Below are 23,469 nucleotides of genomic sequence, written 5' to 3'. Positions count from 1 at the left end.
TACGAGTGATAGTGTAATCAATGTGTAATAACTACGTAAAAAAATTAGGAACACGTTCAATTATTATGTGACCTGCAGTCATATTCAGGTCCTGATTATTCAACAAGCTTATTTGACCCAAATGGCGTTCCATATAAATCTTGGTTGAGAATGAAATGACTGAACAAATGAACAATGAAAAAGCACAGCAAGTAAGTGAAACAAATAGGTTTTGATTATGTTTGACTGGTAATGTGGACATACGTAGACTACCGTTCAAAAGTTTGGGGTCACTTAGAAATGTCCTTGTTTTTGAAAGAAAAGCAAATTTTTTGTCCATTAAAATAACATCAAATTGATTTTTAAAAATACAGTGTAGACATTGTTAACGTTGTAAATTACTATTGTATCTGCAAGATATTATACTGCGGCAAACAACATTACCGTTGGAACTTAATTTGGCCGAAAAAAAAGAAAAAAGAAAAACACTTGGTTTAAATCTTCACAAAAGATTTGAAGCTGACATATGGAATTGTTTTAAGATGGTCATACTATGGATCATTTAGCTATTTGATTTTGAATTTTAGGTTCCTTTGGGTAAAAAAAATAATATTTAAAAAAATATATTGGATTTGGCCTTCCCTACTATAGCCCGGAGAAACACATTAATTAAATGGCAAAAAAGACAAGTCAAAAAATAAATCAGAAGAAACAAGGTTTTGAAGTGTTTGTCCTGTATCTAGCAGATAATGTATAAGAACGTTTCGGAAATATATACACTACCGTTCAAAAGTTTGGGGTCACTTAGAAATGTCCTTGTTTTTGAAAGAAAAGCACATTTTTGTCTATAAAATAACATCAAATTGATAAAAAAAAAATACAGTGTAGACATTGTTAACGTTGTAAATTACTATTGTATCTGGAATTGCTGTCCTCCATAGGGTACTGTAGACCATGGTATTCTGTTGAAGAAGCTGTCCTCCATAGGGTACTGTAGACCATGTTATTCTGTTGAAGAATCTGTCCTCCATAGGGTACTGTAGACCATGGTATTCTGTTGAAGAAGCTGTCCTCCATAGGGTACTGTAGACCATGGTATTCTGTTGAAGAAGCTGTCCTCCATAGGGTACTGTAGACCATGTTATTCTGTTGAAGAAGCTGTCCTCCATAGGGTACTGTAGACCATGTTATTATATTGAAGAATCTGTCCTCCATAGGGTACTGTAGACCATGTTATTATATTGAAGAATCTGTCCTCCATAGGGTACTGTAGACCATATTACATTGAAGAAGCTGTCCGCCATAGGGTATTGTATACCATGTTATTCTGTTGAAGAAGCTGTCCTCCATAGGGTACTGTAGACCATGTTATTCTGTTGAAGAAGCTGTCCCCCATAGGGTACTGTAGACCATGTTATTCTGTTGAAGAAGCTGTCCTCCATAGTGTACTGTATACCATATTATTCTGTTGAAGAAGCTGTCCTCCATAGAGTACTGTAGACCATGGTATTCTGTTGAAGAAGCTGTCCTCCATGTTATTCTGTTGAAGATGCTGTCCTCCATAGAGTACTGTAGACCGTGTTATTATATTGAAGAAGCTGTCCTCCTAAGGGTACTGTAGACCATGGTATTCTGTTGAAAAAGCTGTCCTCATAGGGTACTGTAGACCATGGTATTCTGTTCAAGAAGCTGTCCTCCATAGTGTACAGTAGACCATGTTATTATATTGAAGAATCTGTCCTCCATAGGGTACTGTAGACCATGGTATTCTATTGAAGAAGCATTCCTCCATAGGGTACTGTAGACCATGTTATTATATAAAATAAGCTGTCCTCCTAAGGGTACTGTAGACCATGGTATTCTGTTGAAGAAGCTGTCCTCCATAGGGTACTGTAGACCATGTTATTCAGTTGAAGAAGCTGTCCCCCATAGGATACTGTAGACCATGTTATTCTGTTGAAGAAGCTGTCCTCCATAGGGTACTGTAGACCATCTTATTCTGTTGAAGAAGCTGTCCTCCATAGGGTACTGTAGACCATGTTATTCTGTTGAAGAAGCTGTCCTCCATAGGGTACTGTAGACCATGTTATTCTGTTGAAGAAGCTGTCCCCCATAGGGTACTGTAGACCATGTTATTCTGTTGAAGAAGCTGTCCTCCATAGGGTACTGTAGATCATGTTATTCTCTTGAAGAAGCTGTCCTCCATAGGGTACTGTAGACCATGTTATTCTGTTGAAGAAGCTGTCCTCCATAGTGTACTGTACACCATGTTATTATGTTGAAGAAGCTGTCCTCCATCTGGGCAGACAGATTCTGTAGTGACCTTTCCTTTATGTTTATGGCGACGACGGCGCTTTAGATTGAAATTCTTATCAACTGAGCCGAAATTGATCACCTAGCTACGTTGTCTGCTTTATTACCAAACAGTAAATGGAGCACTCACCTGAACCCGATGATCCTGTGTGTGCGCGTGTAAGTAGCGTCAAGATCTGTCCTTTTCTTCTACCCATTCAAAATAATGCGAATACGTCCACGATTAAGGCTATTGTCTCTGCCATCTCGCTAGCTACAAGTTACCCTGCCCAGCTACGCGCCACAACTTTTGTGCTGGAATAGAAATATCGCGACGAACATATCCTAAGGGGAAGAAGTTTTATTTTGCCAACAAAGAAAAGGTCAATAATATTGTAAAAGTAACTAGGTAACGGATTACATAAAAACTAACGCGTTAGGTATTAGTTACCACAAAGTATTGAGTACTTTAAAGTCATCCCCCAACACTGGTCGTGTTTCTGTACTAGTTATATTGTGTGTCTGTCCTCGAGAGATTACAATATGTATGACAAGGTTAGCTAATATAGCCTCATTCTAACAGTGAAGTAAAAATCAATCACATTTATTTTTAAAGCCCTTTCTATGTGTCTTCCAGATATTTGCCTGAAAGTGGTGTCCTCCATAGCAGACAGCCTGTACAACATCCAGCTCTTGAGGGAGTTTTGTAATGAGTACCTGAACCGAAGCTTCCACCTGCGTCCAGAAGATGTGCTGTATGCTCCCCCAGTGCTGAAGGTGAGCCCCCATTCTACTACTTTACCTCAGTGGAGAAACAGAGGCTATCATTCTTTCTTGATTAGCCTCACTCATTGCTTCTCATAGCGCATTGTAGGAGGTCAGACCTCTTCCATTGTGTTTCAGGAGGAATTGAGGAAATACAAAGAGACCCTGTTTGAATACTTTTAATGTGTATCTCTGCTCCCTCCCTTCTGTGATTCAAACTAAATAAGGGGTTCCATTACATGGTTTTAACCTATCCAATCCTATCAGAACATTGGCCAGTTCTATAAAGAGGGAAGTAGGATGCATCTTGAAAGCATTTAAACAGGACCTCAATGCACTCACTACTAGCAGACATACAGGTAAATGCCAGAATAAAGGAAACACCAACATAAAGGGTCTTAATAGGGATTTGGGCCACAACAAGCCAGAACAGCTTAAATGCACATTGACATAGATTCTATAATTGTTTGGTGTCGCATCCCTCCAATAGAGTTCCGTTCTTCCACAAGAAATTCCATAATTTTGTGTTTTGGGTCGTGGAAAACGCTGTCTCAATACACTATGTATCCCTCATTTGCTTAAGTGTTTCCATTATTTTGGCAGTTACCAGTTATTTAAACACTCTCCAATGTTGTGGTGTTGACTCTGTTGTTTCTGACATCTTTCCAAAGCACAATGTCATGGTGTTCATCGCAGAGCTATTCTGGTGGTTTGAGATCCTCAAGCCCGACTTTGTCCAGCCCCGGGACTTGCAAGAAGTCAAAGACGGTACAGACGTTGTATTCTTCTTCTTATAATATATTATTTTACACTGTTGTATAATATGTGCTACTGCCTTTCATTCATCCAGAGCCAATGTTTTCATCAGGTTTTTTGAATTTGTCTTTGAGCTACTCATAAGAACACTAATCTATAAGGTTCCTCAGTGTTTTGGTTGACACTCTTTGCCATCAATCTCATAGTGAGGTCACTGCTGCAGCCCAAGGATTCCCGCCCCCATGTCTCCATCTCCAATGCTACCAAACGCAGCTTCCTGGCCACACCTGGCTCTCCTGACATCATAACAACGTCCCAAAGCCCAGATATCTGTAACAGGTACTACTTGAAACTCACTTTTCTGTCAGTCTGTTTCTGTCTGTGTGTTATCTTAGTTTTTCTGCTAGGATTGGAATAAGCCTTTGCTCACGTGTGTGTGTGTGTGCGCGTACCTGTGTGTGTGCAGGCGTGCTTGTGTGTGTCAGGGTTTCTGTTAGCCGGTAATTGCTGGCTTTTGGCCGATTATAAAATAAATGTCCCTGTCTGTTGTTTGGTGCTTTCCCTGGTAAGGGGGCAGTAGCTCTTCGGCTGCATCAGATTCACAACTGTCAGTGTCCATGCTAGCTGGGCTAACAATAAATGTAGAATTACTGATGTTAGCATTGGATGTGCTCCTGGAAGCAGAACAACTTGTGTCATGGACAGGTGCAGGTGTAGTACTGCTGGTAGTACCAGAACTACCAGTAGAGCTGGTATGTGTCTCTGGACACGGGCCTAACTTTTTTTTAACCATTTATCAATTTTCAAGCAAATGGAATGAGCAGCAGCTACGCTTGGCTACATACGGACCGTTAGTAGAATTCCCGTCAAGAGAGTAACGGTTAATGGGATTGGATATTAATTATTTGACAAAGCTCCCTGTATTTGACATTGTGTTGTTATTTTGTCGAAGACTAGAGGGTTAAATTTTATTTTTGGCTACTCAGGTGAGAAAAAAACATCCCCCAAATAAATAGCCCCTTGGGAACTCTAAATGGACTGTTTGAAAATGTGAATCATATTTTTATTTGGTGTACCCCCGACGGCATTGCGCGTAACCCAGTTTGGAAATAGCCTGCCTAAAACATTCTTCCTCACCTTAAGTTCGATGGCGGAATCAGTTGGAGCGTCGGTGCGCACCAACTTCATATCATAGGCCTGCAGTATAATAGGTTAATAGCAACACCACACTATAAACCTTCACAAAAGCTTCTAAACTTTATTAGGGTAATATAAAAAGTAAGTCAAGGCATTGTTTGTAGGGAAAATACAAGCAGGATATTATACTGCGGCAATCAACATTACAATTTGGAACTTCATTTGGACGAAAAAAACTGAATTAAAAACACTTGCGAACTGGTTTAAATCTTCACAAAAGTTTTGAAGCTGACATATGGAATTGTTTTAAGATGGTCATACTATGGATCATTTAGCTATTTGATTTTGAATTTTAGGTTCCTTTAGGTTAAAAAATAATAATATTTTTTTTAAATATTGAATTTGGCCTTTACTACTGTAGCCCAGAGAAACGCATTGATTAAATGGCAAAAAATACATAAATAAATAAAACATAAGAAACAAGGTTTTGAAGTGTTTGTCCTGTATCTAGCAGATTGTATAAGAACGTTTCGGAAATATATACACTGCCGTTCAAAAGTTTGGGGTCACTTAGAAATGTCCAATGTTTTTGGAAATAAAAGCAATTTTTTGGTCCATTAAAATAACATCAAACATAAAAAAAACACATCAGAAATACAGTGTAGACATTGTTAATGTTGTAAATGACTGTTGTAGCTGGAAACGGCAGATTTTTTATAGAATATCTATATAGACGTACAGAGGCCCACTATCAGCAACCATCACTCCTGTGTTCCAATGGCTCAATGTTTTACTTAATCCAAGTTGATTATTTTATAAGGCTAATTATGTTATATTGCAATTATGTTAGCACAGCTGAAAGCTGTATCTGGAGCATCAGCATTTGTGGGTTCGTTTACAGGCTCAAAATGGCCAGCAACAAAGAACTTCCTTCTGAAACTCGTCAGTCTATTCTTGTTCTGAGAAATGAAGGCTATTCCATGCGAGAAATTGCTAAGAAACTGAAGATCTCGTGCAACGCTCTGGCTCTAACCAGAATAGAAAGAGGAGTGGGAGGCCCCACCATTCACAACTGAGCAAGAGGACAAGTACATTAGTGTGTCTAGTTTGAGAAACAGATGCCTCACAAGTCCTCAACTGGCAGCTTCATTAAATAGTACCCGCAAAACACCAGTCTCAACGTCAACAGTGAAGAGGCGACTCCGGAATGCTGGCCTTCTAGATGATAAACGTGGATTAGCTAACACAACGTGCCATTGGAACACGGGAGTGATGCTTGCTGATTATGGGCCTCTGTACGCCTATGTAGATACAGTGGGGCAAAAAAGTATTTAGTCAGCCACCAATTGTGCAAGTTCTCCCACTTAAAAAGATGAGAGAGGCCTGTAATTTTCATCATGGGTACACTTCAACTATGACAGACAAAATGAGAAAGAAAATCCAGATCGAGGGAGATTATCAGTGGTCTTGTATGTCTTCCATTTCCTTCCTTTGACAGCTCTTTGGTCTTGGCCATAGTGGAGTTTGGAGTGTGACTGTTTGAGGTTGTGGACAGGTGTCTTTTATACTGATAACAAGTTCAAACAGGTGCCATTAATACAGTGGAGGACAGAGGAGCCTCTTAAATGTGCCGAAGTACTATCTCACAGCTCGATGAAACCTTCACCTTTGCGCAGACATTTAGAAACGAAACATGCACATTTGATTTGGATTTCATGTAAGGACAAAAACAAAATAGTTCAAAATTGGTGAAGTGAAATGTTAAAAATGACTTGCTTCAAACAATTCTAAAAAATGGATAAGTGGTGCGTGCATGTGTATTCACCCCTTTTGCTATGAAGCCCCTAAATAAGATCTGGTGCAACCAATTATCTTCAGAAGTCACATAATTAGTTAAATACAGTCCACTTGTGTGCAATCTGTGTCACATGATCTGTTACATAATCTCAGTATATATATATATATACACCTTATCTGAAAGTCCTCAAGAGAGTCTGCAACAACACTCAGTAAGGGGCACCACCAAGCAAGCGGCACCATGAAGACCAATGAGATCTCCAAATATTTGCATCTTCAAAGTGGTAGGCATATTGTGTAAATCAAATGATTACAACCCCCCTATGTTGTAAAGCAACAAAATAGGGAAAATGCGAAGGGGGGGGTGAATACTTACACAAGCCACTGTATGTCCGTTACAGTCCAGTGAGATTGCAGAGTGCCAAATTCAAATACAGAAATACTCATTATAATAATTCAGATAAGATACAACTATTTTACATAGGTATAAAGATGAACTTCTTGAGAATCCAACCACGGTGTCAGATTTCAAAAATGCTTTACGGCGAAAGCATACCTTACGATTATTTGAGAACATAGCCCAGCAGACAAATCATTACAAACAGTAACCAGCCAAGTAGAAGAGTTACACAAGTCAGAAATAGAGCTAAAATGAATCACTTACCTTTGATGATCTTCATATGGTTGCACTCAGAATAAATTCATTTATTCAATAAATGTTCCTTTTGTTCGATAAAGTCTCTTTATATCCAAAAACCTCCGTTTTGTTCTCGCGTTTTCTTCAGTAATCCACAGGCTCAAACGCAGTCACAACAGGAAGACAAAAAATCCAAATAGTATCCGTAAAGTTTGTAGAAACATTTCAAACAATGTTCATAATCAATCCTCCGGTTGTTTTTAGCCTAAATAATCGATAATATTTCAACCGGACAATAACGTCGTCAATATAAAAGGTTAACAAGAAAGGCACTCTCTCGACTGCGCATGAAAAAGCTCTGTGACACAGCAGGGTCCACTCATTCAAACTGCTCTTACTCCCTCATTTTTCAGAATACAAGCCTGAAACAATGTCTAAAGACTGTTGACATCTAGTGGAAGGTATAGGAACTGCTGTAATGGCATTGAATAAAAAAATAAAAAAAAGAGAAGAAAAAATCCTGCTTCCCGAATGGATTATTCTCAGGTTTTTGCCTGCCAAATCAGTTCTGTTATACTCACAGACACTATTTTAGCCGTTTTTGAAACTTGAGTGTTTTCTATCCAAATCTACCAATTATATGCATATCCTATCTTTTGGGCCTGAGTAGAAGGCAGTTTAATTTGGGCACGCTTTTTATCCAAAATTCCAAATGCTGCCCCCTACCCTAAAGTTAAAGCAAGGCCCCTAAACTCTTGTGTATTTTCTGCATTATGCAGTGATATGGGTTATCAAGGAGAAAAGTATTGACATGTTTTTTTTAATTGAGAGATGAGCTTAACCTGTTGCGACGACCAAACCCGGATCCGGGATTCTATTTATAGACCTAAGCTCATTACCATAACGCAACGTTAACTATTCATGAAAATCGCAAATTAAATGAAATAAATATGCTATCTCTCAAGCTTAGCCTTTTGTTAACAACACTGTCATCTCAGATTTTCAAAATATGCTTTTCAACCATAGGAAAACAATAATTTGTGTAACAGTAGCTAGCTAGCGTAGCATTTAGCGTTAGCATTAGCGTTAGCATTTAGCAGGCAACTATCACAAAAACAAGTAAAGCCTTCAAATAAAATAACTTACCTTTGAAGAACTTCTGATGTTTTCAATGAGGAGACTCTCAGTTAGATAGCAGATGCTCAGTTTTTCCAAAAATATTCTTTGTGTATTAGAAATAGCTCCGTTTTGCACATCACATTTGGCTACCAAAAAAAAAAAAAAAAAACGAAAATTCAGCCCTCAAAACGCGAACTTTTTTCCAAATTAACTCCATAATATCGACTGAAACATGGCAAACGTGGTTTAGAATCAATCCTCAAGGTGTTTTTCCACATATCTCTTCAATGATATATCCTTCGTGGAAGCCTGGTTTCTCCTTGCTCTCAAATGGAAAAATAATTGCACCTGGCTTTACGCTCCAATTTCGACGCAGGGACACCAGGCGGACACTTGGAAAATGTAGTCTCTTATGGTCAATCTTCCAATGATATGCCTACAAATACGTCACAATGCTGCTAACGCCTTGGGGGAACGACAGAAAGTGTAGGCTCATTCCTTGCGCAATCACAGCCATATAAGGAGACAATGGAAAACAGAGCTTCAGAAATTCTGCTCATTTCCTGGTTGACGCATCATCTTGGTTTCGCCTGTAGAATGAGTTCTGGGGCACTTACAGACAATATCTTTGCAGATTCTGAAACTTCAGAGTGTTTTCTTTCAAAAACTGTCAAGAATATGCATAGTCGAGCATATTTTCGTGACAAAATATCGCGCTTAAAACGGGAACGTTTTTTATCCAAAAATGAAATAGCGCCCCTAGAGATCAAAGAGGTTAAAGTTTTCTTTACTGACCATAATTTTCACTTGTCTGACTGCTTGCATGATGACAAGTTTCTCACACGACTGGCCTATATGGGTGATCTTTTTTCTCGCTTGAATGATCTGAATCTAGGATTACAGGAACTCTCCGCAAGTATATTCAATGTACGAGACAAAATTGAGGCTATGATTAAGAAGTTGGAGCTCTTCTCTGTTTGCATTAACAAGGACAACACAGGTCTTCCCATCATTGTATGATTTTTTGTGTGCAAATGAACTCAAGCTTACGGACGATGTCAAATGTGATATAGCGAAGCACCTGAGTGAGCTGAGTGCGCAATTACGCAGGTTGTCACGTATACTCCCTCTCCGGCCTCTAGGTCATCAGGCTGCTAATTATCCCACACACCTGTCACCATCATCAAGCGCACCAGTGCCTCATGACACTCACCTGGACTCCTTGATTACCTTCCCTATATCTGTCACTCCCTTTGGTTCTTTCCTCAGGTGTTATAGACTCTGTTTCATGTCAGTGCGTTGTTTGTGTTTACTGTTTAGTTTATTTATTAAAACACTCACTCCCTGTGCTGGCTTCCGGACTCTCAGCGCACTCGTTACAGAATAACGTTTTTTTTTTGTTTTTTTTGTCAGTGTTAATGACGTCGGGTCCGGGAGCTGATACAGGCTCTCATGCCTCCGTCAGATCGCCAGGATACCCTGCCTCAGCCAGCTCGTCAGGCTTTTATGCCTCCGCCAGATTGCCAGGCTCCCCTGCCTCAGCTGGCTCGTCAGGCTTTCATGCCCCAGCCAGATTGCCAGGCTCCCCTGCCTCAGCCGGCTCGTCAAGCTCCCCTGCCTCAGCCGGCTCTTCGGGCTTTCATGCCTCCACAAGATCGCCAGGCTCCCCTGCCTCAGCCAGTTCGTCGGGCTCCCCTGCCTAAGCCGGATTGCCACGTTCCCCTGCCTCAACCAGCTCCCTACCTCACCCGGCTCGTCGGGCTTTCATGCCTCCGCCAGATCGCCAGGCGCCCCTGCCTCAGCCGGTCTGTCATGTTCCCGCACCCCAGCCAGCTCGACAGGTACCCGCGCCTCAGCCGGCGTGACATGTTCCCGTGCTTCAGCAGGGGTGACCGGTCCGCTTTTGATCCCTGGGTTCATCCCCTTTGTCGGCGTCCTGCGGCTGGAGCTGAGCGTCGGGGAGGGGGTGCTGTCACGTATACTCCCTCTCCGGCCTCTAGGTCATCAGGCTGCTGATTATCCCGCATACCTGTCACCATCATCAAGCGCACCAACGCCTCATGACACTCACCTGGACTCCATCACCTCCTTGATTTATCTTCCCTATTTCTGTCACAACCCTTTGGTTCTTTCCTCAGGTGTTATTGACTCTGTTTCATGTCGGTGCGTTGTTTGTGTTCATTGTTTTGTTTATTTATTAAAGCACTCACTCCCTGTACTTGCTTCCGGACTCTCAGCGCACTCGTTATACAGGTACTTTCCCGAAACGGATGACACAAACAACTGGATTAGTTATTCCTTTCATGGCCTGCCTCCAGTCCACTTACCGATATCTGAACAAGAGAGCCTCATCGAAATTGGATTCTGTGAAAATTGAATTTTGAACCACTGGCAAATTTCTGGATAGGGCTGCGCTCAGAATATCCTGCCTTGGCAAATCGCAATGTTAAGACACTGATGCCCTTTGCAACCACATACCAATGTGAGAGTGGATTCTCGGCCCTCACTAGCATGAAAACTAAATTCAGGCACAGACTGTGTGTGGAAAATGATTTAAGACTCAGACTCTCTCCAACATTGCAGAGTTATGTGCATCCTTTCAAGCACACCCTTCTCATTAACCTGTGCTGAATTATTCACGTTTTTGATTAACAAATACGGTTTAATACGTAAGATGGCTAAATAAAGAGCATAATGGTTGATTATTATTATTTGTGCCCTGGTCCTATAAGAGCTCTTTGTCACTTCCCACGAGACGGGTTGTGACAAAAACAAATTCTTATGTATAATAAATGTATTGTATTGTGTGTTTGCCTTTGCGGGCTTACAATGATGGCAAAAAACAACATTTGAGAATGCGCTGACCCTGGTGCTAGAGGGGGTACGCAGCTGGAAGTTGAATGTTTGAAGGGGTACGAGACTTTAAAAAGTTAGGGAACCACTGTTTTAGGCTTACCAGAGTTAAGCATTATATTATCTTTACAGAAAATATTCTAATCGTAAATGAATGAATCTGTATGAATCCTTCTGTACGCCTATATCTGTATAGCAGACGCAGTAGTTGACAAGTATAAAGAAATTCATGTTGGTGTCGTAGAATGCCACCGGCATATCTCGATCTCTCTCTCTTTCTCTCTGGGACTAGGCCTAAGCTTCTCATGTGTGGCCTAATGGGTTACATACCCGATGCATATGGATGACCGGTACATTTCTCAAATGTCCGATAAATTCAAATCTTCACTGTCAATTGTCCAGCGCCAAATTCTCCTGACGCAAACCCTGGTGTGTGCGTGTTTGGGAAACTAATGCCCGATTTCTTTACTTTGTAGTACCAAAGTCAGTCCTGCGTCTAGCCCCTCACACTTATTACTCCCCCTGAGACCGAGGCAACAGAAGTCCATACAGGAGAATGACACCTCAGGTAAGATTGACTTGAACTGTACTATGCTAAATTGTATATTTTCTTTTCACATTGTCCTTTTTATGCCTAATTAGGCCAGCCCAGCACGGCTTGGCTTGCTCCTATAGTGTAAATCGGGCATTTACAGTGCCTTGCGAAAGTATTCGGCCCCCTTGAACTTTGCGACCTTTTGCCACATTTTAGGCTTTAAACATAAAGATATAAAACTGTATTTTTTTGTGAAGAATCAACAACAAGTGGGACACAATCATGAAGTGGAACGACATTTATTGGATATTTCAAACTTTTTTAACAAATCAAAAACTGAAAAATTGGGCGTGCAAAATTATTCAGCCCCCTTAAGTTAATACTTTGTAGCGCCACCTTTTGCTGCGATTACAGCTGTAAGTCGCTTCTATCAGTTTTGCACATCGAGAGACTGACATTTTTTCCCATTCCTCCTTGCAAAACAGCTCGAGCTCAGTGAGGTTGGATGGAGAGCATTTGTGAACAGCAGTTTTCAGTTCTTTCCACAGATTCTCGATTGGATTCAGGTCTGGACTTTGACTTGGCCATTCTAACACCTGGATATGTTTATTTTTGAACCATTCCATTGTAGATTTTGCTTTATGTTTTGGATCATTGTCTTGTTGGAAGACAAATCTCCGTCCCAGTCTCAGGTCTTTTGCAGACTCCATCAGGTTTTCTTCCAGAATGGTCCTGTATTTGGCTCCATCCATCTTCCCATCAATTTTAACCATCTTCCCTGTCCCTGCTGAAGAAAAGCAGGCCCAAACCATGATGCTGCCACCACCATGTTTGACAGTGGGGATGGTGTGTTCAGCTGTGTTGCTTTTACGCCAAACATAACGTTTTGCATTGTTGCCAAAAAGTTCAATTTTGGTTTCATCTGACCAGAGCACCTTCTTCCACATGTTTGGTGTGTCTCCCAGGTGGCTTGTGGCAAACTTTAAACGACACTTTTTATGGATATCTTTAAGAAATTGCTTTCTTCTTGCCACTCTTCCATAAAGGCCAGATTTGTGCAATATACGACTGATTGTTGTCCTATGGACAGAGTCTCCCACCTCAGCTGTAGATCTCTGCAGTTCATCCAGAGTGATCATGGGCCTCTTGGCTGCATCTCTGATCAGTCTTCTCCTTGTATGAGCTGAAAGTTTAGAGGGACGGCCAGGTCTTAGTAGATTTGCAGTGGTCTGATACTCCTTCCATTTCAATATTATGGCTTGCACAGTGCTCCTTGGGATGTTTAAAGCTTGGGAAATCTTTTTGTATCCAAATCCGGCTTAAAACTTCTTCACAACAGTATCTCGGACCTGCCTGGTGTGTTCCTTGTTCTTCATGATGCTCTCTGCGCTTTTAACGGACCTCTGAGACTATCACAGTGCAGGTGCATTTATACGGAGACTTGATTACACACAGGTGGATTGTATTTATCATCATTAGTCATTTAGGTCAACATTGGATCATTCAGAGATCCTCACTGAACTTCTGGAGAGAGTTTGCTTCACTGAAAGTAAAGGGGCTGAATAATTTTGCACGCCCAATTTTTCAGTTTTTGATTTGTTAAAAAAGTTTGAAATATCCAAGAAATGTCGTTCCACTTCATGATTGTGTCCCACTTGTTGTTGATTCGTCACAAAAAAATACAGTTTTATATCTTTATGTTTGAAGCCTGAAATGTGGCAAAAGGTCGCAAAGTTCAAGGGGGCCGAATACTTTCGCAAGGCACTGTATTTTACCTTTTATTTAAGCAGGGAGCCACCATTAAGACTAGGATCTCTTTCACAAGGGAGCCCTGCATGCACAATTTCACAAGACAAAATTAAAAACAAGTCAAATACAGCACAACACAAATATTTAAAAAAAAACAATGACATTCCTCAATAAGAAGGTCCGCAAGCACCAGAACATCCAATTGTAATTTATTTTGTATTTGGTTTCAGCAATGAGTTGCTTTTTAAAAATAAAAGCAGATTTACCTAGTTCGGTGGAGACCCGAGCATCCTTGAGTTAACCAAAATGAGAAGCACAATATCAGACTTATAGTCGTACTGTAAATTAGTGATGTTAATTTTCACAAATGAGTAATGCTCATCACAATTTTGGATTTTTATCTCAATCCCATAATGTCACAAAGGCATTATAAGGCTATTGTTTAATATTTTGTGTCTGTGTTTAGGGCAGAGAAACAGGTCCAACTCTCTGTCATGTGTGGACAGTCAAGTTCAGGGGTCAAGCCTGGCCTGGCCAGAGAGAAGACAGAGGTGAGTGGTTCATTTAACATTTCAGTAATGTATGCTGAAACAAGATAAATGAAAAGCGAGATTTCAAGTATGTGCAGCTAGGGAAGGTGAACTACAACAGTGTCCTTTCATACTTCTCAGAACCCTTTCCACCTGCATGTTCAAGTTCACCTCTGGCTTCGTTAGATAGTGATGTTGAAAGATATTGTTATGGCAGTATCATGGTCTTGCTTTGATCTTTCTCCTCTTTCCTCCCCTCTTTTCATCTCACCCCGTTCTACTCTCCCACTCGCTCCCCTCCCCACCCACCCACCCAGACCCCTTTCCCAGCCGGTGCCCTACGCCCTCCACTTCCCCCTGGAGAGAGAGTGCGATGGCCTGAGCCTGGCCCACTCCATCGGCAAGGACAGCCTGGGATCCAACATCATCAGCATCACACCCAAACACATGCCTGGTGGGCCGGGGATGGGTGTACAACTGCCCCCCCACAGACTCAACGGTCAGGACATGATGGGCCACATCCGCTTCAAGGACAAGGAGATAGAGGAGGAAGAGCTGGTGGCCATCATCCACCCGGCGGCTCTGGCCAGGTGCTACGGCCCCTGTGCCTCCCCCGAGAGTGACGAAATGGAGCAGGACGACCTGGAGGTCCAGAGTGTGGTGACCTCCAGAGTGTCCAGTGCTCGGCACGCCTACTGCCTCGCTGCCCCTCACCCCGACCCCCAGGCTGAGAGTTTCTACCTGGAGCCCCTGATGCCAGCCGTTTTTAAGACCGCCAAAGAGAAGAGCATCAGCCTGAACAAGGAGGAGGAAAGCGGGGAGAGTACAAGCAAAGCGGTCCTTAAGAGAACCACTGAGGGTCTTAATTGCACGTTCACCCCCATCCCCAATGTGGAGGCCACCTCTGGTCCCTTCAGACCACCCACGAAGGGGGGTTCTTCTTCTCAGCTCCCTCTGATGGGGGCAGCAGAGCCCATCACCAGGGATCAGTCTTGTGGCTTCTTCCTCCACCTGTCACCGGAGCCCGGGGACCAGACGACGACCTTCTTGGGGCTGGCACCGAGCTACAGCCCCTTCCCCACCGCCATTACTACAGCTTGGGTGGGCCGGGACTCATACTCTGAGATTGCAAACCTGGAAGAGGAGGAGGAGGAGGAGGATCAGATGGAGCTGGCCAAGGAAGTGGTGAGGAGGGTCATGGGGAAGTGTCTGGGAGAGGGAGGGGAGAGCAAAGGGGAACCTGAGGGGGGCGAGGGCGAGTCGGCCAAGCTCCGGGAGGACATGAAGGTGTGCGAGCACGAGGACAAGGAAGGCCTGGAAGCCTGGAGCGGACCGTCCAGCCCTTGCCTTAGCACGGCGTCCTGGGCCAGCAGTGTGTGCAACAGCGGCACCATGCGAATGACCAGCTTTGCAGAGCGCAAGCTCCACCGAAAGGTCAACAGCTTTCTCGACGACTGCTCCAATAACAGCAGCTCCCAAAAGACCACACCCGATGGCTCGGAGAGCGCCCCCTACACTCTAGGAGGCTTGTGGTGCCTGCAGGCTCCTAGCCCATGTCGGCTGGCTAAAGACGGCGCTTTGCGGGTCAGAAAGGAGGTTGGCACCACCAACATCCTGGCCTCAGAGCTGGTGCAGCTCCACATGCAGCTGGAGGAGCAGCAGCGCACCATAGAGCACCAAAAGAAGAAGATGGAGACCATATCGGCGTGCCAGCGACTCAAGCTGGGCAAGGCTGCCTTCCTCGACATTGTCAAGAAGGGGGGTGGCAAGAACAACACGCTGCCCCAGCCCCTCAAACACCTGGAGACCCAATATCAGACGGCCGGCAAGGACAAGGCTTGCAGGGACGACTCGTGTTTGGATGTCCTGAAGGGTCAGAGGAAGGAGGGACAGCAGCAGAGGGACAGGGACAACAGAACAAACAGTGGCGGTGCAGGGCCGCCGGACGAGGCGGGGGTTGAGCCAGACCTGAGCGAGTGTAGCCGCTCCATAGAGTTGCTGAATGAAGCCATCGGTGCCATTCAGCAACAGATGATGCAGCTGTCTCTACAGCAGGACCGTCTGATAAAGCAGAGCGTCCAGTCACCCCTAGGGGTCCCGCATGCCGCCTCCCTTCTATCCCTGCCATCAGCCCCTACACCCACCCAAGACACCTCTTCAATTCCTTCCTCAGACTCCACCGCTACCCCCACCGACTCCAAATTCCGCCCGGCCGTGCGTTTCATGGAGACCATCACCACCGCTCCACCCGCCCGCCGCCCTCCCAAACTGAGCTCCGGATGCAGCCCCAGGACCAAACCCGCAGAACTCAAACTGACCAAGGAGAATGGCAGGCCGGCTTCCAAGACCGGCACCCCTGCATCCAACACAGACCCTAGGCGCTCCCCGGGGTGGCACGCCACCTCCCGAGGGGAGCAGGATAGGGACCGGAGTCAGAACAGCAGCCCCACCTGCGTGATATTCACAGAGAGCCCAAGGGCCTTGGAGAGAGGCACGCTCCGTAGCACCACCTTCAAGATCAGAGATGAGGCCAACCAGCGCAGCCACAGAGACAGGCCCACCCTTAACCCTAAGGATTCAACCCCCTATGGCACCCCTCTCACACACCACTGTGTGGACGTGGCTGAGGGGCGGGAGCGTAGCGGCTCAGGGAAGGAGATCGAGCCCGGCGAGGAGGGAGGTCGAGGGAAAGGCCAGCTGATCGAGGTAGTCCTGTCTGACCTGAAGGAACCATCGGAGGGAAAAGACTCCGATATAGGGGACACCTCGGCAGACGGAGAACAGAAGTCAGGACTGGGTTTCTTCTTCAGGGTAGGAATTTTACTAAAAGTGGCAGCATCTCAATAGTCTCTCCTCGTCTGAAGTAATGAATTTCCCCTTGAGGGCCAATACATTTGTATTAGGGCTGTCAAAGTTAACGTGTTAATGACAGTTAGCTTTTACAATTGTAATTTATTTGTAGAATTTTTTTCACCCAAAAGGTTGGTGAGAAACCCTTAAAGGTCCAATGCAGCCATTTTTATCTCAATATCAAATACTTTCTGGATAACAATTAATTACCTTAGTGTGATTGTTTGCAATTAAAATTGTCAAAAAAAAAAAAAATTGCTTCTCAGGCAAGAATTTAGCTAGGACTGTCTGGGAGTGGTCTAATTTACCACATGGTGATGTCACCATGGAAGGTCAAAACTTCGTCCCGCCAAGACAGGCAGAAATTTCAGGCGGTCTTTTCAAACAGCTCTTACACTAAAGGGGCATTATCATAATTTTCACAATTTCACAGTATTATTCCAACCTCATAAATATGCACTGATTGTACCAAACATTATGAACACCTGCTCTTTCCATGACTGACTGACCAGGTGAATCCAGGTGAAAGTTATGAGCACTTGTTAAATCGCTGCTGGGTATTTCACACTCAACAGTTTCCTGTGTGTATCAAGAATGGTCCACCACTCAAAGGACATCCTGCCAACTTGACACAACTGTGGAAGCATTGGAGTCAACATGGGCCAGCATCCCTATGGAACACTTGGACACCTTGTAGAGTCAATGCCCTGACGATTTGAGGCTGTTTTAAGCTGCACGCATGGGCAGGTGGGCAGCTCCCCTCAGACTGCGCATCTGGGCAGAGAAACACGAGATTTCAGTGAAGTTCACTTTCTAGTTTTCCCCTTTAGTTAATACTATCAACATTTCGCTGTGCTGTCTGAATAGTGCTCGAATAAACGCAATATTAGCCACTTTCAATGTAACATACCGAAACAAAATTAACAATGCAAGACTTGGTATGCAAAACTAACTGTGCAATATATTTTCTTATAGGCAGCTCTCATTGATGTAGGATTCTATTTAATTGACATGCATGACTCAGCCCGTACTCTACACAGACCGGTGCGCCATTATCAAGCAGAGCTGCAGTAGGGCCTATATGCAAATTGCCATATATGGATCTGTGCCATTCACTTTGAACTGGACAGCATGAGCAGTCTCGACTAGATGCGCTTGTTTTGAGATCGAAGCGAGAGTTGCATGTAGTCGCCACTGCACATGTGTTCATATTCTTTGCTATTTAGTGACTTATTAGCCCAGTCAACAATGGGGGAGTGGTTGCTTCCTACAAGAGAAAAACATTTTTGCATTTCTAGACAATTTTGAAAAGCAAGTCGAGTGAAGAGCTTTTTTTATGGCTTAAAGGGGCAGTGTTGTTTTTTGAGACGGTCTTGAATAAGCTAAGACGCCAATAGGCAGATGCTAGCATAATTGATCTGATTCTCTGTAATAATGGTATGGGAATAATAATGAATTGTATTTTGTAAAGTGGTTTCTCTCATCAAACAACAACATTTGGATAAGCAGGGTAATGTCAAGCCCTGCATGTTTTTTCAAAAGTCTCATGCAATGTAGGCTTACATTGAACACCACACAGGCTGACTGATAGGACAGCTATTTCCATGTTAAAATGTTATGGGATGCATTTTCTCCTCAGTGTTCACAGCAACTTCCGGCACAGAATTTTCGTAATGTTCAAGTTTGCCCTCAGCAGACCTGAAATTTGCTCAGTGCCGAAAAAACATTAGAGGGAATATTGGGTCCAACTCAATAAATTAGGAAGGTGTTCTTAATGTTTTGTACACTGTGTATATAAAACCAGGCTAATCATGTTCACTGCACTGGGCCTTTAACCCATATCAAAATTGAAATGAATCTAAATTAATTACTGAAAATCATGCAATTAACCCGACTAATTTGTGTTGAATTTGATTGATGAAAGCACCGGACAGGGGAACTGAAATTCCCAAAGAGGCGTATTGCTTTAACCGATTCAGAGTTTTCAGATCAGTGCAGATTTTGTCATGTGCCTTAGCAATGAAATGGATGTTGTTCTAGTAGTAAATCAATTTGCCCCCCCCCCCCTCCCAAAGGACGATGAGAAGATGGCAGAGGATGAGAGGGCAAAGCGTCGTGCTCACTTTCTCCTCAAACAGCAGCGGAAGATGGAGGAGGCACGGCTCCGCAAACTGCAGACGGAGGCTGAGAGCGAACAGAAACGAGACGAAGCCAGGTACAAACCATAGAGATGTACTAGTGAGCTGTTCCCAATGGCCACCTCTTTGAGAGCATGGGGAGAGCAAGTAGTCCATTTCTGAAATATTTAGTAAATAAATTGAAAAAGTGTGTAGTACCACCTACTGTAATGGAGTATGTATGATCTGAACAGGTATAAAGCCAAGGTTGGTGAATTACTGCCACCTACAATTAAGGAATGTTTGCTTAGAAATATAATTATTGGCTGCCCCCTACTGCTGACCTGAATGGAATTACGTGATCCTTCCTTAACCCATAGCAAGTCATACCAACTTGACTACTACAAAATGGTGAACGCCCTCCATGGCGCTTCCCATGCTGTCACAGAAGCAGCCATTGAGAAGAGCTCTCTAGTATCTCAATTATACAAACACATCAGTGGCTGGTAGGCCAAAGATGGTTTCAGACCCTGATACAGAACATATTCCATCATGGCGTGTGTGTATGTTGTGTCAGTGTGCAGGGATAAAGCAAGTGTGTGTGTGTGTGTTGTTTGTGAAGGCAAACATAAAACAGGTGTGTGTGTCTCTTTCCCCCCAGGCGTAAGGCAGAAGAGGACCGTGTGAGGAAGGAGGAGGAGAAGGTGCGGAGGGAGCTGATCAAGCAGGAGTACCTGAGGAGGAAGCAGCAGGAGCTGATAGAGGAGCAGGGTTTGGTTAAGCCCAGGCCCAGGTGTAAAGCCAGGAAGACCCGGCCTAAGTCCCTGCATCGTGGAGAGTCCTGCTTCGACACAGGCTTCTCCAAGGGATCCTCCACACGTAGGCCTACACTAAAACACTATAACCCAAACCAACCCTATCTCCCCTTTACAGTTTTGAACCTCCTCCCTCTAGTCTCTTAACTAACCCTGTCTCACCCTATTCATGGGTTGCACGTAGCGTCACCCCATTGTTATTGACGTTCGCTTGAGGACTGTTCTACGTTCTAATCGATGCATTTTCAATTGGCGCTGATGAAGATTTCACATTATAGTGGCTTGGAAACACAATGCCATTAGAAAAGCTGACAAATAATTAGTAGGGCGATGTCACGCCAAGACAGCTCGAAAATATTAGGAGCATCTCAGCACGTCTTCCCCCTCAGGAGGCTGGAAATATTTGGCATGGGCCCTCGGATCCTCAGAAAGTTGTACAGCTGCACCACCAAGAGAATCTTGACTGGCTGCATTACTGCTTGGTATGGCAAATGCACCGCCCTTGACCGCAAAGTGCTACAGAGGGTGGTGCAGACAGCTGTACCACACCAAAATGTGGAAAAAGTAAAGGGGTGCGAACACTTTCTGAAGGCACTGTACATGCCTTCTGTCCCTATGAGCCATGAAACAAACATGATACAGACATCTGGAGGCATGTACAGTGATTTCAGAAAGTATTCATACCCCTTGACTTATTCCACATTTTGTTGTTACAGCCTGGATTCAAAATATATTAAATATACTTTTTTCAGCCATCTACATACAATACCCCATAATGACAAAGTGAAAATGTGTTTTTAGATTTTTTTTTGGTACATTTATTGAAAATGAAATACAGAAATATGTAATTTACATAAGTATTCACACCCCTGAGACAATACTTTGTAGAAGCACCTTTGGCAGCGATTACAGCTGTGAGTCTTTCTGGGTAAGTCTCTAAGAGCTTTCCACACATGGATTGTGAAACATTATCCTATAGTTATTATCTGTCAAATTGATCATTTTTGGACGACCATTTGCAGGTGTTAACATAGATTTTCAAGTAGATTTAAGTCAAAACTGTTCCTCGGCCACTCGGGAACATTCAGTGTCTTCTTGGTAAGCAAGCCCAGTCTAGATTTGTTCTTGTGTTTTTAGGTTATTGTCCTGCTGAAAGGTGAATTCATCTCCCAGTATCTGGTGGAAAGCAGACCGAACCAGGATTTCCTCTTGGATTTTGCCTGTGCTTAGCTCCATTCCGTTTCTTTTTTTAGTCCACTTTATCCTGAAAAACTCCCCAGTCCTTAACGATTACAAGCATACTCATAACATGATGCAGCAACCACTATGCTTCAAAATATGGAGAGTGGTACTCAAACACAATGCTTGTTTTGAAATATTTGTATTCTGTACAGACTTCCTTTTTTTCACTCTGTCAATTAGGTTAATATTGTGGAGTAACCGCAATGTTGTTGATCCATCCTCAGTTTTCTCCTATCATAGCCAATAAACTCTGTAAATATTTTAAAGTCACCATTGGCCTCATGGTGAAATCCCTGAGCAGTATCCTTCCTTTCTGGCAACGGAGTTAGGAAGGACACCTGTATTTTTGTTGTGACTAGGTGTATTGATACACCATCCAAAGTGTAATTAGTAACGTCACCATACTCAAAGCGATTTTCAATGTCTGCTTTTTGTTTTACCCATCGACCAATAGATGCCCTTACCCATCAACAAAATAGACTGAGGGAACTTACAAATAATTGTATGTGTGTGGTACAGAGATGCAAATATTATACTTCTGAACTTATTTAGGCTTGCCATAACAAAGGGGTTGAATACTTATTGACTCAAAATATTTCTTCACTTCGCACTTTGTCTGTTGATACCACTGACGTGTGAGTAACAAGAGGTAGGGAAAATGGAGAACTGTTTGCCAAATATATTTTCCAAAATTGTATGTGTTAGTCATGCACATCCCCAATTTTATTTCGTAGTTAGCTCCTTAGCTAAAGCGCCATTATGACTAAGGTAGTTAGTACAGCGTTTAGTCAACTAAGCAAGAACACTTTTTTGTCCACACATGCTTTGATCTCCGCAACGGAAGTAGTAGGCGCGAGTACCCTGACGACTCACACTAAATTATTCCGCAGCTCTGTCATTCACTTCAAGGAACTAACATCCGTGGGCGTGGCGTAGCGTTTGGCCGGATCAAGGAGTCTAGGTAGCCAGGTAAAGGCGAGAGCGCACTGACGGGCAAAAGGAAACGTGTTGCGGTAGTTCAGTGTGCTTCGCTGCGTGCATGGAAATGGACATGGCAGAGACATCTGTTGTGCTAATACCTTCCTTCACATAAAGTTATGTTAGACTGTTAAAGATTAGCAGGCCTATGTTAATTAATCAGTTATTGATCTGTCCTCTTGACATACAGTGCCTTCAGAAGTATTTACACACATTGACTTTTTCCAAATTTTATGTTACAGCCGAATTTAAAATGGATTAAATTGAGATTTTGTCACTGATCTACACACAACACCCCATAATGGCAAAGCGAAAACAGGTTTTTAGAAATGTTTGCAAAAATACATTTACATAAGTATTCAGATCCTTTGCCATGAGACTCGAAATTGAGCTCAGGTGCATCCTGTTTCCATTTATCATCCTTGAGACGTTTCTACAACTTGATTGGAGTCCACCTGTGGTAAATTCTATTGATTGGACATGATTTGGAAAGGCACACACCTGTCTATAAAAGGTCCCACAGTTGACAATGCATGTCACAGCAAAATCCAAGCCATGAGGTCGAAGGAATTGTCCATAGAGAGCCGAGACAGGATTGTGTCGAGGCACAGATCTGGGGAAGGGTACCAAAAAATGTCTGCAGCATTGAAGATCCCTAAGAACACAATGGCCTCAATCATTCTTAAATGGAAGAATTTTAGAACCACCAGGACTCTTCCTAGAGCTGGCCGCCTGGCCAAACCGAGCAATCAGGGGAGAAGTGCCTTGGTCAGGGAGGTGACCAAGAACCCGATGGTCATTCTGACAGAGCTCCAGAGTTATTCTGTGGAGATGGGAGAACCGTCCAGAAGGACAACCATCTCTGCAGCACTCCACCAATCAGGCCTTTATGGTTGAGTAGCCAAACGGAAGCCACTCCTCAGTCACAGGCACATGACAGCCCGCTTGAAGTTTGCCAAAAGGCACCTAGTACAGAGAGATCCTTGATGAAAACCTCAGACCGGGGCGAAGGTTCACCTTCCAACAGGACAGCGACCCTAAGCACACACCCAAGACAACGTAGGAGTGGATTCGGGACAAGTCTTTGAATGTCCTTGAGTTGCCCAGACTTGAACCCGATCGAACATCTCAAATCAAATTTTATTTGTCACACACATTTTTTGCAGATGTTATTGCGGGTGAAGCGAAATGGAGAGACCTGAAAATAGCTGTGCAGCGACACTCCCCATCCAACCTGACAGCACTTGAGAGGATCTGCAGAGAAGAACGGGAGAATCTCCCCGAATACAGGTGTGCCAAGCTTGTAGCGTCATACCTA

The 23,469-nt window shown here is 43.4% G+C and overlaps 1 protein-coding gene across 3 annotated transcripts in view; it reads left to right on the top strand.

Moving 5' to 3' along the window:
- Window positions 1-23,469, top strand: part of LOC139408954 (calmodulin-regulated spectrin-associated protein 1-B-like) — a 141,152-nt gene that overhangs the window by 94,292 nt on the left and 23,391 nt on the right. For 2 of the 3 annotated variants that reach the window (XM_071153482.1, XM_071153483.1), the window contains 8 exons: window positions 2,909-3,048; window positions 3,708-3,804; window positions 3,999-4,131; window positions 11,812-11,903; window positions 14,086-14,170; window positions 14,467-16,960; window positions 19,075-19,214; window positions 19,778-19,995. In XM_071153482.1, coding sequence (XP_071009583.1) covers window positions 2,909-3,048; window positions 3,708-3,804; window positions 3,999-4,131; window positions 11,812-11,903; window positions 14,086-14,170; window positions 14,467-16,960; window positions 19,075-19,214; window positions 19,778-19,995 — 3,399 coding nt within the window. Of the gene's footprint in view, window positions 1-2,908; window positions 3,049-3,707; window positions 3,805-3,998; window positions 4,132-11,811; window positions 11,904-14,085; window positions 14,171-14,466; window positions 16,961-19,074; window positions 19,215-19,753; window positions 19,996-23,469 lie in introns of all 3 variants that reach the window. The other variant, XM_071153481.1, reaches the window with a different exon arrangement.

This window comes from Oncorhynchus clarkii, chromosome 5 (genome assembly GCF_045791955.1).
Source record: "Oncorhynchus clarkii lewisi isolate Uvic-CL-2024 chromosome 5, UVic_Ocla_1.0, whole genome shotgun sequence".
Taxonomy (NCBI): Eukaryota; Metazoa; Chordata; class Actinopteri; order Salmoniformes; family Salmonidae; genus Oncorhynchus; species Oncorhynchus clarkii.
This window is presented reverse-complemented; position numbering and strand designations above follow the sequence as displayed.